This window comes from Girardinichthys multiradiatus, chromosome 22 (genome assembly GCF_021462225.1).
Source record: "Girardinichthys multiradiatus isolate DD_20200921_A chromosome 22, DD_fGirMul_XY1, whole genome shotgun sequence".
Classification (NCBI taxonomy): Eukaryota; Metazoa; Chordata; class Actinopteri; order Cyprinodontiformes; family Goodeidae; genus Girardinichthys; species Girardinichthys multiradiatus.
In genome coordinates, this window is record NC_061814.1 from 19,131,728 (window position 1) to 19,156,632 (window position 24,905).

General features: G+C 38.5%; 1 protein-coding gene across 1 annotated transcript in view; it reads right to left on the minus strand.

Moving 5' to 3' along the window:
- LOC124859636 (ankyrin-3-like) overlaps positions 1 to 24,693 on the minus strand; it is a 115,617-nt gene extending 90,924 nt beyond the window's left edge. The window contains exon 1 of the mRNA XM_047352527.1: positions 24,256 to 24,693. Within this exon, the coding sequence (XP_047208483.1) occupies positions 24,256 to 24,378 (123 nt within the window). The 5' untranslated portion in view covers positions 24,379 to 24,693. The remainder of the gene's footprint in view (positions 1 to 24,255) is intronic.
- Positions 24,694 to 24,905: the final 212 nt, after the last annotated feature.

Consider the following 24,905-nt stretch of genomic DNA (forward strand, 5'->3'; position numbering starts at 1 on the left):
CCACCCACTCTCCCTCTTTCCCTACCATTCTCTCCTGTGTCTGCCAGCACACTCTGCTCTTTATTGTCACCCTGATAATCAGCTTTTTTCCTTCCCAAACAAAGACCAATGTCAGTGCTGCAAGTACACACACCCAGGCTGGGCTTGCTATACCTTGAATCTCTCTGTGGCTCATCCCAGCACAGTGGTGATTGTATGCATGTCTGCTGAAGGGGGGGTGGGGCTGGCTTTGAATGCAGCAGGGGACAAACAATAATACCAGATGCTATTTTGAGGCCGGAGGACCTGTGGGCTTCCTTCAATCATCAATGTGGACACGTTAACATAGGATTAGGGGCTTTTCCTTTAGTATTAGGGACACCCATTGTCTCTTTACCTCTATGCCCTCAGGAGACACGCAACCTGCCGCTGTCAGCTGAGTGGACGCTGCACAGTCCTTTGCAGTTTGTCTCATCTGATCCCAACCACAAGCTTTAAAAGTGGATCAGGAGATCCCAGTTCTCCTAATGGGCTGATATTTTCTAAGCATGATAATAAAGTCATATTTATAACATTAGAATATTACTGAAAAGTTCATTTATTTTAGTAACTCAATTCCCTAACTGAAACACATGTCAAATTAAACACACGCCACTACATGTATCACTTTCCTTCCATTTAATAATGCACTACTCTGTGTTGCTCTATTATAGAAACATTAAAGTTTGTGGCTGTAATGTGACAAAATGTGAGGAAAGGTCAAGAGGTATTTTCACTTCTGCAAGGCACTGTACTGAATGTCTGTGTAAGTGCATCATGAACTGAACAACAAAGATTTCTAAATAAGGATATTCCATTAAAGAACTGCTGTAGATGCTGCTACTGATGTTCTGTAGTGGCAGTGCTGGAGATCTGAGATTGAGTAAAGAGAAATGTAGAAGAAACCATTAGAAATGTTTTATGATACTGCTATTGTTGTTGGTATATTCCTGTGCTTTGAGATAAGAAACAAAAGACTTTGATGACAGTTGGGTTTTCAAAGAGAGGGAGTCCTGGAAGTGAGCTCACAGAGGGAGTGACAGATGCTCTGGACCAGAAGAGGCGAAAGCAACATGCGATTAGTGGATCACGAGCTCCTTCACGCTAATGCTGCAGTAAGCAATTCTCCTTGGAAAAGACAGGGTAACCATGGTTACGAGGGAGGTTACAGCGGAATAGGGGGAATTTAGGCCTGGCTGTGGAAAATTATTTTGTCTGGCATCGTTATATCCTTGTCAAATACATTTTAATCAAACACGTCAAATGAGAAGATTTAATTTCATTTTTACTTTGCTATAATATTCTAACAAATGTATGCATTTAATCCTGTGAGTATCTGAGCATTAAAAGTATGTAATTATCAAATTAAACTTAGAGTGAAAATGTATTCACTGTTTGTGACCAAAGTCAATTTTGTTAGTTTTTCATGAAAAAAATCACACAATAAGATGGGAATTGTATGTACAACCCTCTTTTTCCAACATGATTGCAATTATTCTTCTCTCATAACCTCACAAGATTGGAACATACAAAGCGAGGGACCTTTGAAATCTAGAAGTAGTGCCCTCCGTATTGACCTTTGCACAATCTCATGCTGTGCCATCTCTTCTGCTCACTTCTCTTCAACTCAACCCATAGGTTTTTCACAGAATTTAGTTCCGGGAACTGAGATGGCCATTAAATAAGGTAAATTTAGTGTCTAACAAAAACATTTTTGTGTTGATATGGCCATTTATTCTGGACCGTTAACCTGCTGAAAGACACATTAATGACTCATTTCAATTTACTGGTGGATTTCACCAGATTTTTATCAAAACTTTTCTGGCATTTCATCGACTTCATGATGCCAGGCACTCTAACAAGGCTACTGGGGTCTTTGGAAGATAAACAGGCCCGCACCATCACAGACCCTCTTCCTTACTTAAGAGTGGGCATGAGGAGTTTTTTTCTCATAGATATTCTTTGTTTTAACACCACACCAATTAAAATGTAATCAGTTTTTTCCAGAAACGTTATCACTAACAGTTACCGGAAACACTACAATAACTCTCAGATGACTCCCCCAGATAACTCGGAGTATGGTATTTATGCAGAGTACAGAAGACAGAAACACTCAAAGCATATATTTGCTGCTTTAGGTGCACAGAGAGTGCTCAAGGGCACAGCCCCCTGACCTGGAACTCGAATCCAGCAAAGGGTGTGGGGGAACAGGAGAGGAAGTGAGCTGATAGGGCTCGGAGGAAGGGTAGATATTGGAGAAAAGGCAAAGAGAGAAGGGAGAGACTGTACAAGGGAGAGGTGTACAATTTACTCTCAGACTTTTCACACAGTCTCAGACTCCATAACATTTTTGCACAATTTGTTATCTATTATCAAGTTTTAACATTTTAATTGCATTGGATCGATGCTAAAAAACATTTGTATTGATAGTCATACACCTCTTCTGTTCCTGCATGTTAGAAACATGGTGTGGCTTCTGTGTTGGACCAATAACCCTGACACAGAAATGGGGAGAGCCTGAATGTCGTATTGGATTTCATCCAACTGGCTTGTCAGCTGGACAGGTGAAATCTACACACTTATGCATCATGCTACATCAACATCTGCCTGTTCAGCATGTTACCCTAAAAAAGGAGGAGCAGAGGTAATCCAATGTGTACCACAGAGAGGAGAGAGTTATAAAAGGGGAATGAAAAGACGACAAGATCAGAATCTAAGCAAACAATATAAGGGAAAGATTAAGTGTAAAGCAAGAAAAGCAGGAAATGAAAAAAACGTGTGGTGACTGGAGAACAGTTTGTGCACATGAGCGAATCCAAATAAAATCGAGAAATGTAATAATCTAGGTAAATCTAAGCTTTCTCTCTTCCTCTCCTTTTAGCTCTGTGTCTCTAACGTCAGCCTGATCTGGGTCAGACTCTGTTACACAGTCAAACACTGGACTCTGGTGGACAGTCTCCTACATCACAACTGTAAAACACCACAGGTCCCACTAAGCTATTCCCTGTGTGCCAAAAAGCAGGAGCCCTCCTGTGACGTAAACCATCTCTTGCTTGTGGTCTTTTAAGCATTTTGACATTCTGACATTCACAACTGGCAGAGAGAACCACTCTTAGCTGTCTGACTTTCTTGTCTTGTTGCTTCCTTTCTAAACAATCAATCAGAACATTTGAGCATAATTAAGAAAAAAAGGAACAATTATCGAAAATGCTTTTCAAAGAGAAATTATGCCATTGAAACATCATGATAACACTTCCTCCATTCATCCTTTTAGGTCACACACAATCCTTTCAGCTGCTTGTACATAAGGATACAGATTTCAGACATACAAGAAGCCCCTGAGTTTGTGTCATGGAGAGTCTGTATGGCAGATTTTACCTGAAATAATCAGAACATTCACTGAAGGTCAAATGTATACCAAATGTATGATGCATATCTTCTGTAAGTCTGTTGTGGAGATTGTGATCTCTTCTCCCATCATCTGCTGGGGTAGCAGCATCGGAGCCAGGGATTTAAAAAAAACTCAACAAGCTGATAAAAAAAAGGATAGCTCTGGTTTGGGGACCCTTCTAGAACATCTGGAGATCGTTGTTCAAAGTCTTCATAAAAGATTCTTAATGATATAAGGATATTACAGACAACCCAGAGTATACACTTCATCAGACAGTCATACAACAGCAGATGCTTCTTCAGAACCGCTGTGAGACAGACCACTACAGAATAGTGATCATGCAGAGAAGTACTTTTGTTGTATAAACTTGATTGATCTCTATGGCAGGTGCACAAATACAAAACTTGCTGGAACTTTAAAAGAATAACAAAAACAACCAAATTTTAAAACAAGTGGATCGTAAGTGTCTATCAGTTTAAACTGGCCTTGGTTCTGGTTCTGTGTCTTTCCCTCCATTGTTTCTCATACGACTCCACTTCCTTTCCTTTGCACTGACCCACCACTAACCAGCTAACTGAGGTCGCCCCATCATGATGTTATCAGATGTGGACCGTCAAAGAGTTTCAAAACAAAGATATCACTTCCTGGAGCAGCAGAAGCCAGAGTCTGAGACCTGCACTAGGAAGATTCAGTTCAAGATCTAAACTTTCAGAAAAAGATCCTTAACTTAAAGAGCATTGCTTTGACAAGCATCTTCAGTTCATCATGGCAACTTCATAGTCATAAACATTGCATTTTGACCATTTCAGGCGCACAGTCCATGGAATAAAAGATCATTTTAAGTCAACATAATGTTATGGTCATGTGTGCATGTGTAAATGTAAATGGTCAGTTTTGAGCATCTCTATTGCTACACAAGTAAGAAGTAGAGAGTCTCCTGATAAATTATTAAAGCCTTGCAGACTGAAACATGGCATATGAACACATGATTCTACACAGCTAGTCATAAAACCATTAACTAAATATTTAATTGCAACAAGGAGGTAAACACTAACACTTGTGTACAGAAATGCATTTAATGCCAGTCACTGATGCTAAAAGAAATGTGCTGTAAATATTTTTTTGTGGTTTCCATCGTAACATTTCATTCGCATATAAAGCTGTCCATAAAAAGCAAGGATAAAAAAAACAGTTATTTTGGCAGATTTGAATGAAGCAGAGAGCGCTGAAACTGTTTTCACCTGATCTTTGGCAGGCAGAGAGCACCAGACGAGAGTAGACTATGAGCCATCTGTCCCCTCCGAGCCCCCCTTAGTGTCAACACAGCATACATACACACACACACACACACACACACACACACACACACACACACACACACACACACACACACACTCACACACATAGCCACGATCTGGACAAAACTAAAATGAATTGGAAGACCATATTTTTTATTTCTCGACAATCACCCTTAGAGTAGAAACCAAAGAGAAAATGCTCCATCTAGACAAAATAAGCAGCACAAACAAGATATTTTAAAGTGATACTTTCTAGATTTATCAACCCATTAGCAAACAAATAAAGGCTCTGGATCTTTCATTTATAGATAGATAGATTTACTTCTGGAAATAGGGAAGATGTAATTCATTACTGCCTTCCAGAGTGAAGTAATGGCCTTTCAAAATCTGCCATTTCTGCTTGGCAAACAGACGGCTGTTAGGTGCTGAAACAGCTAGCTGCCCCCAAGGCATCAAAAAGTAATAGGCTGTTGAATAAGTAGGCCCAAATCCATATCAGCAGGGCAGAAGACTGAGTAAAGACATTTATTTGTGGGTTTTTTTTTCCCCAAGAAATACTAACCTCAACAGCTGCTGAGAGTATTTAGTATTAATGAAAATGTGTTTATCTGGTTAGATTATCCCTTGGATAGACTCAAGAAAGGTAGACGTTTAATGGAAAGCAGAGGAAGCTTCACCAATAAAGATGCCATAAGTGAAGCCCAGGAACAATCCCAGAGGCCACAGGAGGCTAAGAGGTCAGCCGGGTCAAGCATGGCCTCAAGAAGGATTTCAATACATTTAAGGGCACAAAGCAGCAGGACGGCCATTCAGTCTGCTCAGAGCAGCTAATTTAGATGAATAACAGATGACGATGAATTCAGGAAAATCTAAAAAAAACAAAAATAGAGTATTTCTGTTGCTTCAGTCAGATTGTGTTTTTGAAGAATCTCACTTTCACTACTGAGCTTTGTTTAGCTCAGGACTCAGAAATCAATAAAGATAGGTACAGAGTGATCCACAGCTGACTTCTCCTTTGGGTTCAGTTTGTGTTGCTATTTATTCTAAGCGGACCCTGCGATGGGAATCTGATACACCTGTGTAATACAGTAACCAAAAACCTTTACTTTACACTTTGGGGACATTTTGCCAACTTTCTTGAGTCAAGGTCAGAAAGCTTTGCAGTACACCTAAAGTAAAAAAAAAAAGATTATTTAAGTGAACGAAAAGCAAACAAGTTGAGTCTAGCAAGAGGAATTCTCTCATGAGTCCAATCCCGAAAGTATCCTAAGAATTAAAAGAGCAACTGAATGTTTAGGGGAAGATTAGGTGGCTCTCCAGACCTTTACAGAAGTATACACACCCCTTTAAGTTTTGTCACATTTGGTTATGGTACAACCACAGACTTCAATGTATTTTACTGGGATTTTTAAGTGATAGACCAACAAAACGTAGTGCATTAATGAGAAGCAGAAGAAAAATGACGCATAGCATTCAAACGTTCTTAGAAATTAAAATCTGAAAAATGTGGTGTTCATTTTTTTTTTTGGGATATGTCTCTGCCAACTTTGGGCATCTGCAATTTTTGCTTATGGTCAATCTGAAGGGAGAATGTAACTGAACTTCAACTGGCATCAAGTTTTGACAAACATGTTTACCTTTCCTGAGGTCTGGACTTTCACTGGGCATTTTTTACATATTAATGTGCTCTAATCTGAACCATTCGTTTATAGCTTTGTCTGTATGTTATAGAATTGTTATTTTGCTGGAAAGTGAACCTCCACCCCAGTCTCTTAAAGCCTCCAACAGGTGTTCGTCTGGTATTACCATGTAGTTACCTGCATCCACCTTCCAATCAACCCTGGCCAGTTTTCTTGTTCTGGTGAAGAAAAGCATCCCCACAGCATTATGCTGCCACCAAGTGAACTGGCGGGGATGTGTGCAGTATCAGTTTTTCTCCACGTAAGTTTTACTCTTGGGCAAAATGTTATTTTGGTCTTGCAATCTGGTCAGAGAGGATCCTGTTAGCTGTCTCTGCTACGTTGCTTGTGCTTTCTCTGACCAACGCCTTTCTTCTTCCCACTCGTCCACATAGGCCAGATTTGTGGGGTCTATGACTTATAGTTGTCCTGTTAACAGATATCCCCAAATGGAAATGTGGATCTCTGCAGCTGCTCCACAGTTACCAGAGGCTTCTTGGCTGCCTCTTTGATTATTGGTCACCTTGCCCTGCCTGTCAGGTTAGGTGGATGGTCATGACTGGATATGTTTGCAGCCAAACTTTGTTTTTGGGAAAAGAACTGAACAGTGCTCTGTGAGATGTTGAAAACATGGGATATGGCTTTAATAATCAAACTGAATTTTAAACTTCTCCACTCAATCTATTTGTTGTATTCCTTGGTCTTTATCATTGTATTTCTTCACTAATGTGTTCATGCAAACCTCTGAAGCCCTCAAAGTACATCTGGATTTATACTGAGATTGAATTATACACTAGTAGACTATTTATTAATTAGGCAACTTCTGAAGGTAAGTAGTTGCAATCTATTTTATTTGGGGCTATCAGGGTAAGCTTAAACATTAGGCACTATTTTATTGGTCACAACATACAATCTAAACAAAATCTGCTTGTGATTTTAATGTGACAAAATGAGGAAAAGTTGTATGAATACTTTGAGAGGCACTGTATGGGTTTACAGTAAAGGACTTCACTTTAGTACATATGTATCTAGATCTATCAAAAAGCTGCTTAGACCCAAAGAGAAGAGACATCACTGTTCTTTGCCCGGCTTCGTTCTGCACAAAAACCTCTAAAGCAAAGCTATTCAGGTAAAGAATCATTTTAATGAAGTAAACCTCTATTATAATATTTGTTCTTGAATCTTAGAAAAGAAGACATACTACCACCATCCTTTAAAGCTGACAGATTTAACTCACACTGAAACAGTCAAAACAAGGCTCTGTTATAATGGGTTATATCTTGCTATACATGAAGAGTAAAAGTTGCACGTCAGGGTTTTGATGCTGTTTTTTTGGGTAAATGGCAGACAAGGTGGTAGAGTTTCTTTCAATGTATCACATAAACAACGAGTCCACTCTTGATCTGAGAACTTCATGAAATCCTGTGGTTTGCATATTACTGTGCAGCTGTCAGATTGGGTAAAAGAAAAATAGCCGGTAAATGGTTGCTGGCAGGTTAAACACAGCCTACTATCCTGCACAGCAAATATTATTTTATTGTGGGTGGCAGCACTTTTATTTCACCAGCATTAGTCCTGTTGTAGCACTAAATCTGACACTGACAAGGTTTCCCCTTGTATAACGGTAAAACTCCATCCATCCATCCATCCATCCATCCATCCATCCATCCATCCATCCATCCATCCATCCATCCATCCATCCATCCATCCAACCAACACAGTGAAAGCTGACTGTTCATCAAGTCTGCAGTAATGTGTGCTATCACATGCACACAATAACACTTCAGCATACTGTGCAAAGCGTTACATCTACACACACACACCCTCAGACATTCTCTGGTTTTGCCTGCTATGGTACATATATATGCTCCGTCCAGTTGTGCCAAGGTCGCAGCTGAGCAGAGAGACTAACAACCTATAATAGGACGCACAACCTTGGCTGATGAGGACATTCAGTTTACTTGGCTGAAGCAGTGAACACATTCGCAGAGTCCTCTGCTCCTAACAGCTCTGAATCCCCTTGTATCAGTTTGTGTTCCTGTGATGGATTGTGATTTGTTTTACTTTAGTTTTTACTTATTTGTTTAGTTTGGTTTTTCCACTGTCTTTTGTTTTTCATAATTTTTTCATTTTGCGAATTTTCTCTGGGATTTTGTGCAGGTGTCCAGAACAATGAGCAATCAACAGAACTAAAACACTTAGTGATGCAATTATCTATGTCAGAAATGTGAATACTTTATAAAGCATTGCCTATTTGCTTTACCACATATGTATGATGACTGTTATGTAAATTGACACACAAATTCTTAATTTGTTAAATATGAGAGGCACTGATTTTAAGTTGCAACACAGGCTCTGATTAGCGATCTGCAGGTCAAATATGAAAAAAAAAAAAAAAATCTTTGTTCCTGTTTATTAACATAATAAAAACTGAAAACTCCTGAATTTTGAGTATATAAAACCGCAAACCAACATCACCTTCATTGATGCATTTTTTGAGTTTAATAAAAATCAGTTAAATATTATGGATAATTGCTTTGATGCATAAATGGGAATAATCTTGTAATTCTGTATTTTTCTATTGGATTGGAAACTACTACTTATCTTTCAAGGATCTTACAGCACATTTCTCCTGTTTATGTGTTACAGTCTTCAGAATAATAATAAAAAAAATAAAATCGGAATCAGTCAGGGAAAGGCTGATCGGTGGATCTCCAGTAAAGTTTTTCATTAGAATCAGCAGATCAGACCTAGAAAAAAAAAAATAAAAATCTATATTAGCCAGAATAGGCCTCACTGGTGTATCTCTAATTATAATAGATGGCGAGGACACCTTCAGGCACAGTTTCAGACACCTTGAAATGCCTCCTTAGCTATCGGTCTAATAAACAACAATCAGCCTTTTTTGTAGAAAAAAACCCCCAGATAAGCTGTAAAAATGTACGTACAGACAATTCATTGTTAATCACACACATATTCATACAAACAGACATATTTAAATAGCAGGTTGTATCACAGCCACATTTTGTTTATTGTTTTCTGTAAGAAAATTACTTTTTTCAGTCTACTTTCTCATTTCTGCTTAGTTCACAATTTTTGCTAACCGGTCAACTCAGCAACTTATGTTTTACATGTCCTTATCCATTGTTGGTGGCTGTCTGGAGGGAAGGTCTCTGAAAGGTTAAATGTGCGATGAGGGTGTCGAGATGGCTGACACGCAGCTGACAACCTCTCAGTCAGCAACACACGCACAGACACACACACACACACACACACACACACACACACACACACACACACACACACACACACACACACACACACACACACACAAATGCACTGGGTGACAGCAACAAAGTCAGCATCCAAACTAACAACCTGACTTGCTGCGTCTCAGAGCCTCACATCAAGCCTTCAGTCTGACAGTTAGCAAAGTATGCAATTAGCTAGAACTTTGGAGGTACAAAGTAATTTTAATGCTCCAGTTTATTTTTCAAATATAACCACAGGTAAATACCTTAACCTGTTGGTGTTAAACATAAAACCAAGGCATCAGAGAATGCTGCTGAATAAATAAAAAAAATACCCAAAACCAAATTTGAAAGTTTAAAAGAGGGAGCAACAAAAATTACATTTGATGTACGTGAAGTTAGTTGTTCTGTTCCTGAACAATGTGAATGTGGCACCTTTAGTCATCTGTAAATGTAACCCAACGATGAACCAGACTTTTGGAGGTTTATATTTGTCCTCTTGATAACATAGCTGATTTCACTGGATTTTTTCATGACGTGACACAAGGAAGCATTGTGTTTGAGGGGTCAAAATACATCCACAGGTGGGCCTCCATTTACCTCAAATGTTGTGAATTAATCAGAAGAACAAAACTATGACATCTTCATATGGGCTTTTTCAAATTGTTTAAAGGCACTGTATGTACAATTCCGATCTTTAAGAAACTATCTTATTATTCTGGAATTCAGCAAATGTATTTATTTTTGGAGTAATTTATTGGCCTAAACAAGAAAAAGGTTAGTGTGCTTCAATGACACAGAATGAGGGTTACGTGTCTTTTCAGAATATCTGGTTTTAACAGTATATCCCGTAACTTCTCAAATATTTATTCATGTGAAATAAGGTCAGCAAAGTGAAAGCAGATAGATTAGTACTTTTGCATATTTTGGTAGCATCACTGTGAAACAGGATGAGCTCTCATTACTACTATGTGATGATACAGAGATCAGATGGATCCCAAACAGAATATATGGTGTCTCTGACTCAAGCTGCTTTCAAAGTGGCAGCCGGGTGCAGAACCAAAAAAATCTGGATGCAAGATTGGCAACGTGAAAATGTATATCATCAAGGGATCAGGGTGAAAGTGTCTGTGGGATTGTTTTATGTTCAAGACGCCAAACAGAGAAGGAAGGGTCACCAACACAAGTAAAAGATACCTCACATTATGTGTAAGGAATCCAAACAAAGATGATGTGGATAAGTGATCTATTCATGGAGAATAAGGAATGAGCATGACTCAGTAATGTTGAAAAGAGCTGGCTAATGTGTTGGTAATGATCTGATAGCTGAGACAGAGTAGATTAAATTTCAACAGCATCATCAGTAAGATAAAAAGTAATCACTGCCGCTTTATCTTCAACATTAGAAGCTTCTCAAAGACAAAGTCTTCTTTTTCTTTTAGATTTTCAAGTAAAGTTTATTTATGACCAACGATTCATACACTGTGCTGTACATAGGATGTAGTAGCACCATGATCTGCAGTCAGAAAAGATTTTAGGTTGTTTGTTCAGACCAGATGTTCCATATCTAACTCATGTTTATTTTGATTACTGCCACAAAGAGGTGACGTTTTAACCGTCACTTAATGGTTTTAGGATTTTCCTTCCTGAGAAGATGTATTTCTTCATTTTGGTAGTTTTATCCTTAGACTGTGTTTTTAGTTACAGATACAGAATGTGGAAGGAGCCAGACCAACAGTACACAGTCAAAGGAGAACATTATCCTTGACTACACACTAAGACTAAGGCATTATTGAAGGTTAGTGGGTTTAATCAAATGGATTTACTACTCAAAGATGAAAATGAGATAAAGAAAATCTGGAAAATCTTCAGTGACATAAATCATGCTCAAGCCACGCCTAAATCTAATTTTCTTTTACTACCAAAAACTGTGTAATTATGGAAAAGCTCCATAAACTGTTTTGGAGAGAGCCAAATACTATAAAACATAATATTTTAAATTTGAAATGTCAGAAAAAAATATAAAAACCGGCTGTTAACCGCGAGATGATAAGCAGTACAGCACAGTGTGAAGTAGAGCTATATGGATCAACGGTAGTCAGACAGCCAATGTTTTCTCATAGAAAGTTTCATCTTGGTCTTCTTTAGTCTGTAGCAGGTGACTCAACCAGCAAAGTGCTGTGGGTCCAGCTGAATGTCTTGTTTGAGGAAGGTCCAAGACCGGCAATACCAGAGTGAGGAAGATACAAATCTTCATTCTTAGGGAGATATTGAACTTCACCTATAAGCAAAATGGACGGCAAAGCACTTTCTGCCATGGATTTCAACACTTGAAGTTAGTTTTTCTCCATATTTAAACTCCTTCACATTTTCTGAACCTGAGCACCCTTGAGATGGGCCTTGGCTGTATGGACTTAGGACTTTTCTCCACAGATCTTGAGGCTGTAAGGCTGAGCAGAGCTGGTACTACCCTATAATGTACCCTTAGCCTCCACATCATCATCCTCAAAAACAGCTCTATTGTCGGAAAGATCAGTCACAAAGTTGTTTAGGTCAAATTATGCAACCCTTTGGCCTTTAAATGCAATTCACATGATGGTGAAGCAGTGGGAAAATCACATCTCTTTGACACAAACGTCTTTAAGGTGAACCCTGGTTTTAAATTTTCCTCTTTGGTAAAATTCAGAGAACCAGATGGATATGGGTAGAGGACAGAAAAGTAGGAACACCTTAATAAGCATTGGCTTAGAAACAGAGAACATTACCAGGAGAGACAACCAAACCTCAACATCAGTGTACACTAATACCAGAGTGCAAACATACACAGATGCTTGTGAATAATTTAGCATCAAATACAAGGTAGAGGGAATGTTATTGTTCTCTTCAGTCTGTGCTCAGTACTTTTAGAAATAAAAACTGCAAAATTGCAACCAAAGGTTTCAGTGATATGCTTGTGATTATCAGTGTGGACAGAAATATCTTTCATCTAAAGGTCTATCTTTTCTATGATCTGACACATAGCCAGCTGAGTGAAAGAATACCAACACCTCCTTGCAGCTACAATTAACCTTTTCCTAACAGCCATCTTTCTGTTGGATTACAACATATTGTGCACGCTTGATTTACAAATGTACACTAGAAGCCAAAAGATGATGAAAGCTTTTCGTTCACTCAATGTTTTATCTTGGATGTGCAGCACATTGCATTCAATGCCACAAGATATTTCATGTTTATAGTACAGTGCTGGATTTTCACACTTCATTACTTATTTCAAGGTGATGAGGAGTAAAATGCACAAAAAGCTGGGTTCTAGCTGGATGTTGCATACTGTATATAGACCCAACAAATATTTGTTGAATACCAATAGAAAAGATTGTTTCCATTCATCTAAACATTGTGACATTCTGGCTGAAAGTGAAAGATCAAAAGATGTCCACGTAAGGATGTCTATTGATGTCTAAATGTGGTTGAAAAGTGTTTGAGGTTGAGAAAATGGACTAACCAAGGCTGACTTTTAGTGTATTCTTTCAGCCTCAATTGGAGGATACCTATGGCCTAGATTTTTTTACACATTTTTCTGGGCTAAATAAAGACAAGGAATGACCAACCTTAGAAAGAATTAAAAAGACTGATGTCCAGTGTTAGTAGGTACAGTTTTAGAGATGCTAATTTTATATTAAGTTAAGAGAAGGAAATGCAATGGGTAATGACCAGAACACCTTGATGTTAAAGGTTGCCAACATACTGTATTTTCAGAAAGAGACGTGACGTCTGAAAATGAAAACGCACAAACTATATCTCGACAGTCAAGTTGGAGCTGCTTCAGAAAGAAGGTTGGATACATGGTCGTCAGTTTGTAAGAGAATGGGATTTGAAATATTTTTTCTCTAATTATGAAATGAGACAAACTTCTATATCCAAAAGGACCCTCTGAATGCACCTCCCTCCCATGGTGCCCCTCCTTTTCATTTCTCCCTTTCGACATCGTTTTCCTCTCCCTCCCCCAATTCGAGGGAGCTAACTGTGAAGCAGTGCGATTACCATCGATCTGTCCAAACGCGGCTCATTTCCTCAGATCCTGAGCCTCTGAGCTCCATACAAGGCAGAGCAGCCACAAGGCCAAGACCACGTGCTTTTTTCCTTGGCAAAAGAAGCCGACTTGTTTGTTTTTCTTTCTCTGGAGCTTTAGCACAGATATGGCAGCATGCAATGACCTGATAAGTGCATTCCTTAAAATATATCTGGGGCAACAAAATCAAAAAATGTGACAAAACTGATGGCCAGATGAATCTGGTTATCTCTGCACATCACGGTGGAGTGGCAGGTGGTTAAGTAGAGAATGGAAGACATGGCAGCAGTGGGAGTGGGGGCGAACAAATGAAAGTAATTATCAAGCCGTACAGGCGTGAGTCCCAAGGGTCAAAGGAGGGGTCTATGTGTGTGTGTGTGTGTGTGAGAGAGAGAGAGAGGGAGACAGAGAGAGAGATAGAGATAGGGAGAGGAGCAAGGCAGCATCATGTCAATTAGAGAAGTGTTATCTATGTGTGGATGAGGAACACCTGCCAAACATGCACACAAAACATCCACCAATGCTTGTGACACAACATTCAGCTTTTTTAAGAGCTTGATTGAACATGTCTACTAATGGTGCCCAGTAGGGCATTATCTGTTGTGACAGAGAGGTGGGGCTCTAAAAAATGAGTTGCAGCAGACCTCATTAAAAATGTGCAGCCTGTTCGTTTTTATAAGCTTATGCACAGCTGAATATATCCACAGAAAGAGTATTAATTGCAAAATATTTCATTACCTTCTAAGATGCCTAAAGCACTTGTAGGGTTAAAATGTATCTTTGGGGTTTTTCTTGATAAATGCTCTACCTATAGATCTTCTACCAATTGTGGAATACAGGCAGATTTGTCTCTGCAGTCTGTTGTTTAAAATGGAAACTGCGGTTAGTGTAGTTTCGCCTAAAGTTGCGATATAAAAGCTCTAAACCTTCTGAATAAACTATCCCCATGGCTGATACTTAGCATCTAAAGAGTAAATTTTATATTATGTGAACAAATCTATTCTTTTGTGTGAAACACAGTCATTCACAGAACCCACTGACATTAACAATAATATATAGCATAATTTCACCATGTTACCATTTCTGACTCCAAGCTGTTGTATGGTTAAAAAAATAAAGAGCTTCCTTCCCTCTATGAGTTTCTCTTTTCTAACCCAACAACCTTTAACTCAGTGTTAGCCACCTTTCGTATGTTTAAGAAACAACACAGCCATTTTGTGTGTATTAATCACAATTTAAGGGATGAACTGAGTTAGCAACAACTTAGCAATGAATTGGTTTTTTATTAGATTCTCAGCCACCTTTAACAAGCAGCTTGTCTGAAAGAACCATGTTGTTCCCATTTATTTAGTAGAATTTATGAAAAATTCTTGAAAAACATTACGCAATTTTTACATACAGTAAATTAGGGCTGCAGTTGGTGGTTATTTTATTAATCGATTAATCTGTTGATTATATTTTTGATTAATCGATTAATAATCAGGTAGCAAAACGTGCATAATAGGAGATTTGTTTCACAAAATTTGAACCAGTTGAAGCTAAAGCTATGCCACTTGAGGGATTCTGGATGGAACAAATTTACAGACAAAGAAGGTTTTTCATCTTAAAAGCAAAATGTTTATTTTTTATTTTGGTTTAATTACTGCTCTGAGTGGGTTGTTCTTTCAGCAAATCGCAGAGTCTATGAACTCCAGTTAACAATTATCTGATTAATAAATTAGCTGACAATTATTACAATAATCAATTAATCACAATTAATCCAATAAATGTTTTCAGCCCTACTGTAAATGGTATTGTAGCACCAACAAGGCTAGTCGAACACTTGGCAAACAGTAACGTAATGATCAACTGAAGGATGATGGATCTCTCAGATCCTGTCTCTATACCTGCTTCTCCATCGTCTCTTGCGATTCCCTTTAATTCTTTAGTCCTACGTCTGTCATCGTACATTTCACTCAGCTTCGTATTATTTGTGTTGGAAATAACTGTATTCAGCTTGCTGAGGGAATCTTAATCCCTATCTAGGCAGCCACATCTTTGAGAAGAGACACATGTAAAAAGTATAAAATACCAAAGCAATATAAATTGTACCATGTTTTTTCCAAACTTTCAGCATGTTTATAATTTATTTTACACAAGTTTTGCAACATAATTAGCAGTTATTGGACAGGGAAGCATAAATATTACAAAGGGTATCCTGTTAACGAAGAATTTTTCCAAAATAAGCCCCAAAATGTGTTTTTTTTGGGGGGGGGGGGTTGCGATTTTTAAGCTAGGAGCTGTATTTATTAATTATGCGAATTACTAAATGATGTAAAGTTAATTTTTCTGATCTATTTATGAGGATTTATTTTACTTTGTTCTATAAAAAAAAAAAAAAATGAGGTCCAATAACAATGAGGTCCATTTTAAATGTTTGATTTGCAAGCTAAAAGGTCTCAATTGTTCATCAAAGCAATGTTCTGCTGAAAATCTAACATCACAATTATTTCAAAGATTGCACAAACAAAGTTATATTTCTGTCATATCAGGTATTACAAATGTCTTTTGTCTTTCATGTAAATCCATTTTTGTTTGATATTAAATAAGATTACTTCAAACTGATTTCTGCTGTGTCTGTGGATAATTATTGACATGCCAAATGTGAATTCATGTCCTATGCATTCAAACAGGACCTTACATCAGCACTAGCTTCCAGGAAGCAAGAGGAGTGCTGCTGGTTTGTCAGAGCGGTGCGAAAGACATCGATCACCTTCAAATGACATTTAGGCTTATGATCCTGCTTTCTCCCCCGTGCCTCTCTAATTCTCTTCACTTCTTCTGCTCTACTTCTCCCCTTTCTGTCAAACACAAACAAACATGGCATCAAGTCATCTATTAGCCCTTACATCTTAGCCGATGTCAGCATCTCTCCACTGTGTTTCTTCAGCGTAGTGGGACACAGTTAAGCGCTCAAGCGGGTTTCAAAAGGGGAATCCCAAGATCACAAATGACAAAAAAAAAAAACCTTCACATGCACAGGTTTTCCTGTTACGGAGGCTCCATACTAAATTTCTTCACCACCTTCTCACACCACAAACACACCATCCCCCTCCAACGGCAGCAGCTCTCTGTAAAAACACTTGAAGTGGATCAATAATTAGAACATTCCTTATTAATGTTCTCATTTCTCTTTAGAGACTGAAGCTAATGTGGAGGAGCACACAGGAGATGGATGCTCTGTTGCACACTTCAGGAATCCTACTCGCGTTTGGACATGTGTAATGCAGGGGTTACCATAAGTGTGTGTCATGCATACATACAGTTGAGCAGAAAACATAAGTTTGCACTAGGAAATGTAATCATTCTACAAAAAACAAAAACTAGAAGCATCAAAGTTATTAGCTCCCTTAAAAACTAAACTTACAGGGGCACAAACAACTTATACATAGCAGAGGAACTTCAGCTGTCAACTTAGAAAGCACCATGCCAACAACAAAAATCAGTTCAGACTTGAAAAGAACTGTTGATGCTTATAAAGCAAGAGAATGATTAATAAAGTTATTACAGCTTTTGTGAAGAGTAAGATGTATCATCAGAATCAGAATAAGAATCAGAATCAGAAAAGCTTTATTGCCAAGTACGTTTTTGGACATACAAGGAATTTGTTTTGGCGTAGTCGGTGCAATACAGTACAAATTAAACAGTATAAACATATCTACAATATAATATAAATATATGTGCACAGTTTTAAGTGAGTGAGAGTAAATATAGAGCAGTATTGGGTGCGAGAGTAGTACAACAGTGCAGGTGATCATTGTGCAAGTATGGCACAATGTGCAATTATATCATCAGGAAATTCTCAGCGCCACACTACACAGAACAAGCCTGGCAGAGGTAGGAGGCCAACGATTTCTAAGACCCTGAAAAAAGTTAGTGAGAGAGGTCTAGAAAGACTCTAGAACTAATGCCAAAATGCTAGTAAATGACTTAAACAAGTCAAGGAATAGTGGTATCATAAAAGATCAACACTCTACATAGGTATGGACTGTAAGGTTGCAGACCAAGAAAAGTTACACTTTTGCAGAAGTCATACTGAAGTATGCTCAGGAAATCTTGGTGAAAGAATTTTCCTTCACATGAAACAAAGCTACAGTTCTTTGGCCATTGGTCTATAACACAAAGAACAGTGTAAATACAGTGAAACACTGTGGTGGCTTCAGTGTCTCTGGAACTCGGAATCTTGTCAAACGGGAAGGAGTCACGGGGAAATGATATGTGAAGATTTTGAAAGAAAACCTCAAGCACCCAGCAGCAAAACTGGGTTGGAGTCATCGTTTTCTCTTCCAAATTTTCAGTCCGCTTTTGTTGTGAAGTACAGAATAGTACGGTTAATGCTCTCAAAGTCTGACTATTTTGGTTTGTATCTGCATTTTCAGTTCACATTTGTCCTATTAAGGGGTTTACTTTCTGTATGCCTGCAGAAAATCCCTGAACTGCATTTTGAACACTTAAGTTTAGAGAAAAATTTGCAACAATAACAAAAAAAACCTCATGACTGCAGGTCCCAAAGAGGACTGGGGGGACCGAAATGAACATTTTATTTTTAATTACCAGCTGCATATTCTGCAGGGATCTCCAAAACAACCGCTTTATTCGACATGATTGCCATCATATGCTGTCAAGCCAAGTATGAAACATCGCTGCTGTGGTTATGAGCTGACACTTTTTTCGCATGAAAGGAGCCCAATGACAAAAACCTTTTCAGCATTTTAACATGTATTTCTAGAGCAATGTGCCATTTTGCTAAAATAAACTGTTTGAAACGTATTTGTCTCAACTGATGAATATGTTTGTTTCTGTTTTTCCCGATGTCTTGCCCATATATGCAATTTATTCTCTCCAATAGAAACTCAGCACTCTTCTCACTCAATTGGTTCTCTAGCCGGTGGCCATCTTGATAGTGAAAACATTTAGTAATACAAAGAGGAGTTCCCGATGCCAATGCAATTAACTGAGGCATGCATAAGCACTGAATTCATTAACCTCCATATTTGATGGACTCATGTTAGGGGACGAGGGCAGGAAAGAGATAGGGATGCAAATGACATATGATGGAAGGAAGACAGATGGAGGAAAGAAAGAAAAATAGAGGACATAAACAATGCAATTGTTTTTTTGTGTCTCTCCCTAAAGCATAAGGAGCATTTCCCTCTCCTTTAGTTTTTCCTCTGAGGGCAAGAAAGACTCCAGCCTTGCCACTTCCCTCACAGGCAAGCTCAAAATGCAGGATTGGGCTAAAATCCTATTTCAACACAGCTATTCTCCTTCCAGCATTTATTTAATACCCTTTACTTTGGATTCAATGATAAGTTAAACTTCTAACAGAGGAGAGATGATGATAATAAATTATAGCAACACTCACAACTGCAGAGAGGGACGTCATAAAGTTGTTTCAGAATTAAAACATTATCTAACTGTTATAAATGAAAGTGCTTGGAAACATATTTCTTTATAAGCCTTATTATAGAGGTAACTAGTACTGTACTAAAAGAGTGTTCTCAGTTCTGGGAAACCTTGTAAAACTGGGACACATCAGAAGGAAAATTATGCTTGGCTTTGTTCTGTCTCTCTTTCTCCCTGTGTGGCAATCCACTGGGAGATCGCAGCTTTAGAATAATGTCATTGAAACTAAAACATCTTGGAGAATTTATGGAAAAAAGTGATAGGGATTTCCTGTTTAAATGACCACTGCCTCTACAAAATGTCCACAGAGCCACCCTCAGAAACAATACAAGGAGGTAATTCCAACTGTTTACCAAATACACACGTAGAAACACACGGAGCTGAGCAATTTGTCCTCAGTTAAACTTTACTCCCAGGATATTCTGAGTTTATCAGGCTAAAATGTGCGCTTTGATGATAAAAGCACAAGACATCATACTGAACTTTTATTTCTCTCCTCCCATTTGAGCTTTCTTTATTCTGTATTTTTGACCATATTGCCCCAAAATTCACTCTGAATTCACTCTGAAAATGTACTCGTTTAGTTATCTACAAAGAGGGAATGTTTTAGGGTCATCTGCACAGTAGATGCTGAACAGATTGATAAAATGAAAGTAGAGAAATGAGAGAAATAAGCTAATAATCAGAATGGGCAGACTCCCAAGCCTCATCAATACCAACATGTCCCGCTAAAAGCCAAACATTCTTTAGAGCTAAAGTTCTTACTGAGACAAAACTCAACGAGTTTGAGTATCAGTGATATTCTGAAAAATAAGATCAGAAGAACCAGAGAAGGTGAAAGAGGTTATTTCAACAACTGTTTATTCAGGCAGCTGCTTTAAAACACAAAGTGAGACTTCAGCAGATAACAGGAAGGCTGAAGGTATTACAACACAGTCTGTTTTAGAACATGAAGCAGCAGGTCAAAGCTTTACAGACTGGCCTGAATATTTGGGTTAGTGCATCTCTAAATGAAAGACAGTAATAAGACTTCGGACAATCTGAAAATGTTATTTTAGGGCAATTCTGTCAGCTAAAGTCCTCTTTGCCTGGTGAAAACATCTAACAGCATCAAGGTTACAAGCATAAAGCTTAATGCTCAATTTAACATTGTTACTCAATGTTATAATTTCCTAAATGAATGCACCCCACCATTTATCACCAATCAGGTGATCAGTCAGAGCAGACTGGCTGTTTTTGGAGAGATGCTGAAAGTGAGCCCTGCAAAACTGAGCAACAATCAAAAAAGTAAACTTCTTTAAATCTATTTTGACATAAAAGGAGAAAATTCTTAAACAGTTTTAATGTGACAAAAGCTGCAAATCTATGAATCCTAACATTTTAAACTTTTACACTAATTAAAGTCCAGCTTTAATTTATGAAACTGAACGTCACACTGTTAAAGCGTAATTTACAGACTAGGACAGATAGTTGACCCCCCCTGATACAAATGTGTGAAAAGCTTTATAACAAATTCAGCTTTTTAGTTCAGTAGCATAAGAAATATAGGAAAATCCCACATTTAATTGGACTAAATGTATTCAGCTGGAAAAATGTGCCATCTTACGGAACAACAAAGAAGCACATGGTACAATCATTGGTACCTCTAACAATAATTTTAGAATAACTGCAAATGCAGCTTTTTTCATATTTATGCTTTACTATCATGTTTCTAGGATTGTCTAATTAGGAATCCATGACATTTGGTTTCTATAGAGCCTAAGTATGATGTGAGAAAGAGAAACCTATTTCTTTTAGTCATTGACCAATTGACTTAAGAGGACTTGTATTTTATTTTGCCACCAGGCACGGTGAGCATGGTGGCAAGAGAGGTAAAAATCTCCAAAGCTCATTGTGAGAAAACAACAGCATCTCCTTGTCACCAAGTCTCTGCATTTTGGCCAAGTGATACTGAGGTTTTTGGCAACAAATGCCACTAAAGGGTTTGGTGTTGAACAAAGGAACGCTATATGTGGAAAAGCACATGTTGCCCACTGTTAGCATAGTGGAGGATCTGGGATGCTCGGGCCTGTTTCTCAGTAAACTGTAAACTGAAATGGGTCATCACTGGGTCTTAAACAGAAAAAAACATGTGGCTAAATGTTTTCCAGACACATAATCAGACATCTTTGACTGACCATCGCAGTCTTCAGACCCAAATCTTATAGAAGATTTTAAAGAGAAGAGAGCATAAGAGAGATTCTGGATGATCTAGAGAGATTGTGAAAAGAGATATGGTAAAAGATCAAATGTTTCAATATAAAATTATGCTACTGCAATAAAAGACCAATCATTATAAACAATTTTTTACACATCTTTACTACTGGTGTAGACAACTGCACACAACTGAAATGAACTACAATCCGCCAAAAGATGTAGCTGCGCTTCATACCAAACTGCAGGCAGTAATCAGCCTGCTTGGTGACTAATGCAGCTCTGCATTTACAAGTGTTTCCATACAAAGTTTTCTACCTGTTCTGACTTCTAAATATAGGGTTTGTAGGAGCTGTGAAAGCAGTGACTCAAAGCAGTTTGTTGCACAAGTTTGCAGCAGGGCAGCAATATCAGCATTGTCAAGCTGTACAATATAATTTTTTTTATCAATATTTCCTTGCATCATGCATTGTTTTTGGCTGTAGCTGAATTGAAATAAGTCTGATGCATGTCTCTTTTCTGTTCTGCATCAGTGACATTGACATTGCTTAGTTAGTCACTACTCTGAAACAAAAGGAGAGCTGGAAGGTCACCAGCAGGGGTAACGAGTTAATGAGCAAGAGAATCCAAAGAATAAATTGGAATCAATGAAAAACTTAAACTACTTTCTGCATGCTCCAGAGTACAGCGCAAGAAAAAAGATTCTCAGTTACTGAAGGATTACAAGTGTTTGACTTTGTGTTGTCGCTTTATATCATTATATCATTGTATCATGGGTCAAATGGAACCAGTACAGGTATAAAACTCACAAATAGAAACCATATATAAGTGAATGGAATAATAGCTAAACATTGAAGATCAGCTAAAAACGTTTTAACCTCAACCTGAATAAGTAAAATAGGTAAAGAAAAAGAGAAAACAGCCACTGAAATATTGAAAAGGGTCAAAACAATAAGAACTGCTTACCATCATAGATAGTACACATCTAATCAATAAAATCAACTCCTCACCTCTTCTCTCTATCTCTGAGTCGTGTTCTCTTCTATGAAACATGACCCTACATTCAGACAACCACCTCAAATACGGATCTGTGAAAAGCGAGTAAAGGGCTCTACTTGGATCACGTTTTTAAGCTTTTGCCTTACAAAGAAGTCCAGGGCTTTCCTTAACCTTAATAATCATCTTTTTCTGTTTCTAAAAGATTTGTCAGTGACAGCTCACTTCTTGTATATGGGAAGGTCAAATAACATTGCAAGCAGCATAATTCAAAACCACGCACCCATGGGCACAAAGTACACTGTTATTGAAATGATCCCTCACGGTCAAAAGTGCCGCCATCAATATGGGAAATGCAGCAAATGCTTTCAGAAATACTTATAGAACAGCTGATCCTCATGTTTGTGCTTTTATATGTTTGACGCTTAATATTTACTGTAATTCCGTTGATTATATGTTTGTTTTGCAGGAGTTTTCACATCTACTTTGCCCAAAGTCGAGAGCTGACACGTAAGAGAGGCAGGCGGCCATGGAGTCACGTGTGTATTTCAGTTTCCATCATAAGAAAAAAAAGCTTTGTCATCAATAAATCAGTCGAGTATGCATTATACATGGCTGTCAGTGCATCCAACCACACACAAGTTCTGCAAACAAGGCGATAAAAAGATAAAACTCAATAAAATCAAACAAAAACCATAAAAGTATAATTATTAACATCTCATGTTTTTGCTCAGGGAACCTGCAAGAACTCCCTCACATTACAGAGGGCAGAACATGTAAATCACATGTTCTTAATGGTGTACTTCAGCAAATGACACACACAATTAGAGCAGAAGAGATGAGAGGGGTAGAGGATTGCAGGGAAACAAAAGCCCGAGAGTTCAACAAATCCAGAGGTAGGTTCCTGAAGTCATCATGTTTAAACAGGTGGTAACATTTTTAAAAATGCACAGAACAATCCGCCTGAAACTGGATTCGGCCAATTTTTCCGTTTTTGACTCTGATCAGGCCACACACTGAAATACCTAATTTCTGTTCCCCATATCCAATAAATACATAAAACATAAAGACATCCCACCATTTGTGGTCTATAAAGGCAATGACCAACAGCATGAGTTTAATGAAAATCTGATAAAGATCAGGGAGATTTGCATTAGGCATGACATGAATAGGGATAATCTTGTAATTCCTTCATTTTCTGTTACATCTATCCAAAAACTTGCAATATATTTTTTCGCGTTTGTGTGTTATACCCCTTAAAAAGAAAATTGTTCAAAATCGGTATCGGCCAATTTCCCCTTGGTTAGCTCTAAATGATGATTGACCAGTCAAATACTGAAAACACCAAATTTGTTTCTCATTAATCACATTTATTGGAACTTAGTAACTAAACCATGTAGTTTTTCGCAGTTTTGTTATGTTAAAAAAATATTACAAATGTTTTAGATGCAAGCTTTATGCATAAATTGGGATGATCTTGTCATGCCTTCATTTTCCTTTGGCTACCAAACGTCACAATTATCCAGGAAGCCTCAGAACATTTCTGTCTCTAAGAAAAAATCTCAGAATGGTCAACACTGGAATCTGCTGGACAGATCGCAAAGAATACCTGAAATCGGTATATGCCAGGAAACAGCCTGATCACTGCAATATTTAATGCAGATGCGCTCACAAAAGAGTTATAACACATGTAGCACACATGGTTTGGTAGCCAGCAGCAAATCATACACTAAGAAGAGGACATCCATGAATAAACCCAAGAGTCCTCCAAACCTATCTGATGAAGCTTTATGAGCACACACGAACAAACACACAGACACACACTTGTGTACACCGCGTTACGCTCCAGTGACACAGAGAACAGATGAAGCCACCAGCAGCCAGCTCGACCAGGCAGCGAGCCCTCGCCTGTTACCTTTCTCTTTTGTTCCCGGGACGACGCTCTCCTGCTCTTCCTCCGCTTCTCCTTCTCATCCTCTATTGCATTCACATCCACTTCCCCCCGATTCTTCTTCAGCTGGGAGGCCGCGTGAGCCATGATAGGTAGTAAAAAAAGATGGGAAAAGCACCACACACTGCACACGCGCACCTCACCTGAAATCCCAGAGAAGTTCAGGGGCTTGTTGGTGACAAAACAAAACCGGGACCTCAGAGGAAAAAATCGGGGTAGAAAAGGAAAGGGGGGGAAAGGGAAGAAAAATGCCCTCCTTGAAAAGGAGAATGGGGAAGAGTAGGGGTTGTTTTATGCAAGTATGAAAGTAAATCCTGTCTGTCCTCTTTTCATTTGGTTGTTGCTCTGATATTTTCAAAGTGATGGAGCAGTGGGAGAGAAGAGGCAGCTGTTTCTCCTCTTCTCTTTCTCCTTCTCCTCCTCCTTCTCCTCCTTGTGTATCCTCCGCTGGCAGTGTGAGAGGAGCATGTCCAGGAGAGGTGACCACAAACCGGGTGGGGAGAAAAGAGACACGAGCATCACCAACACAGAGGTGGATGGGAGGAGAAAAATTGAGGGAGGAGGGAGGGGTGCAAGGGGAGTGGTTTCCACAGTAACAACGCTCTCTTTTACTC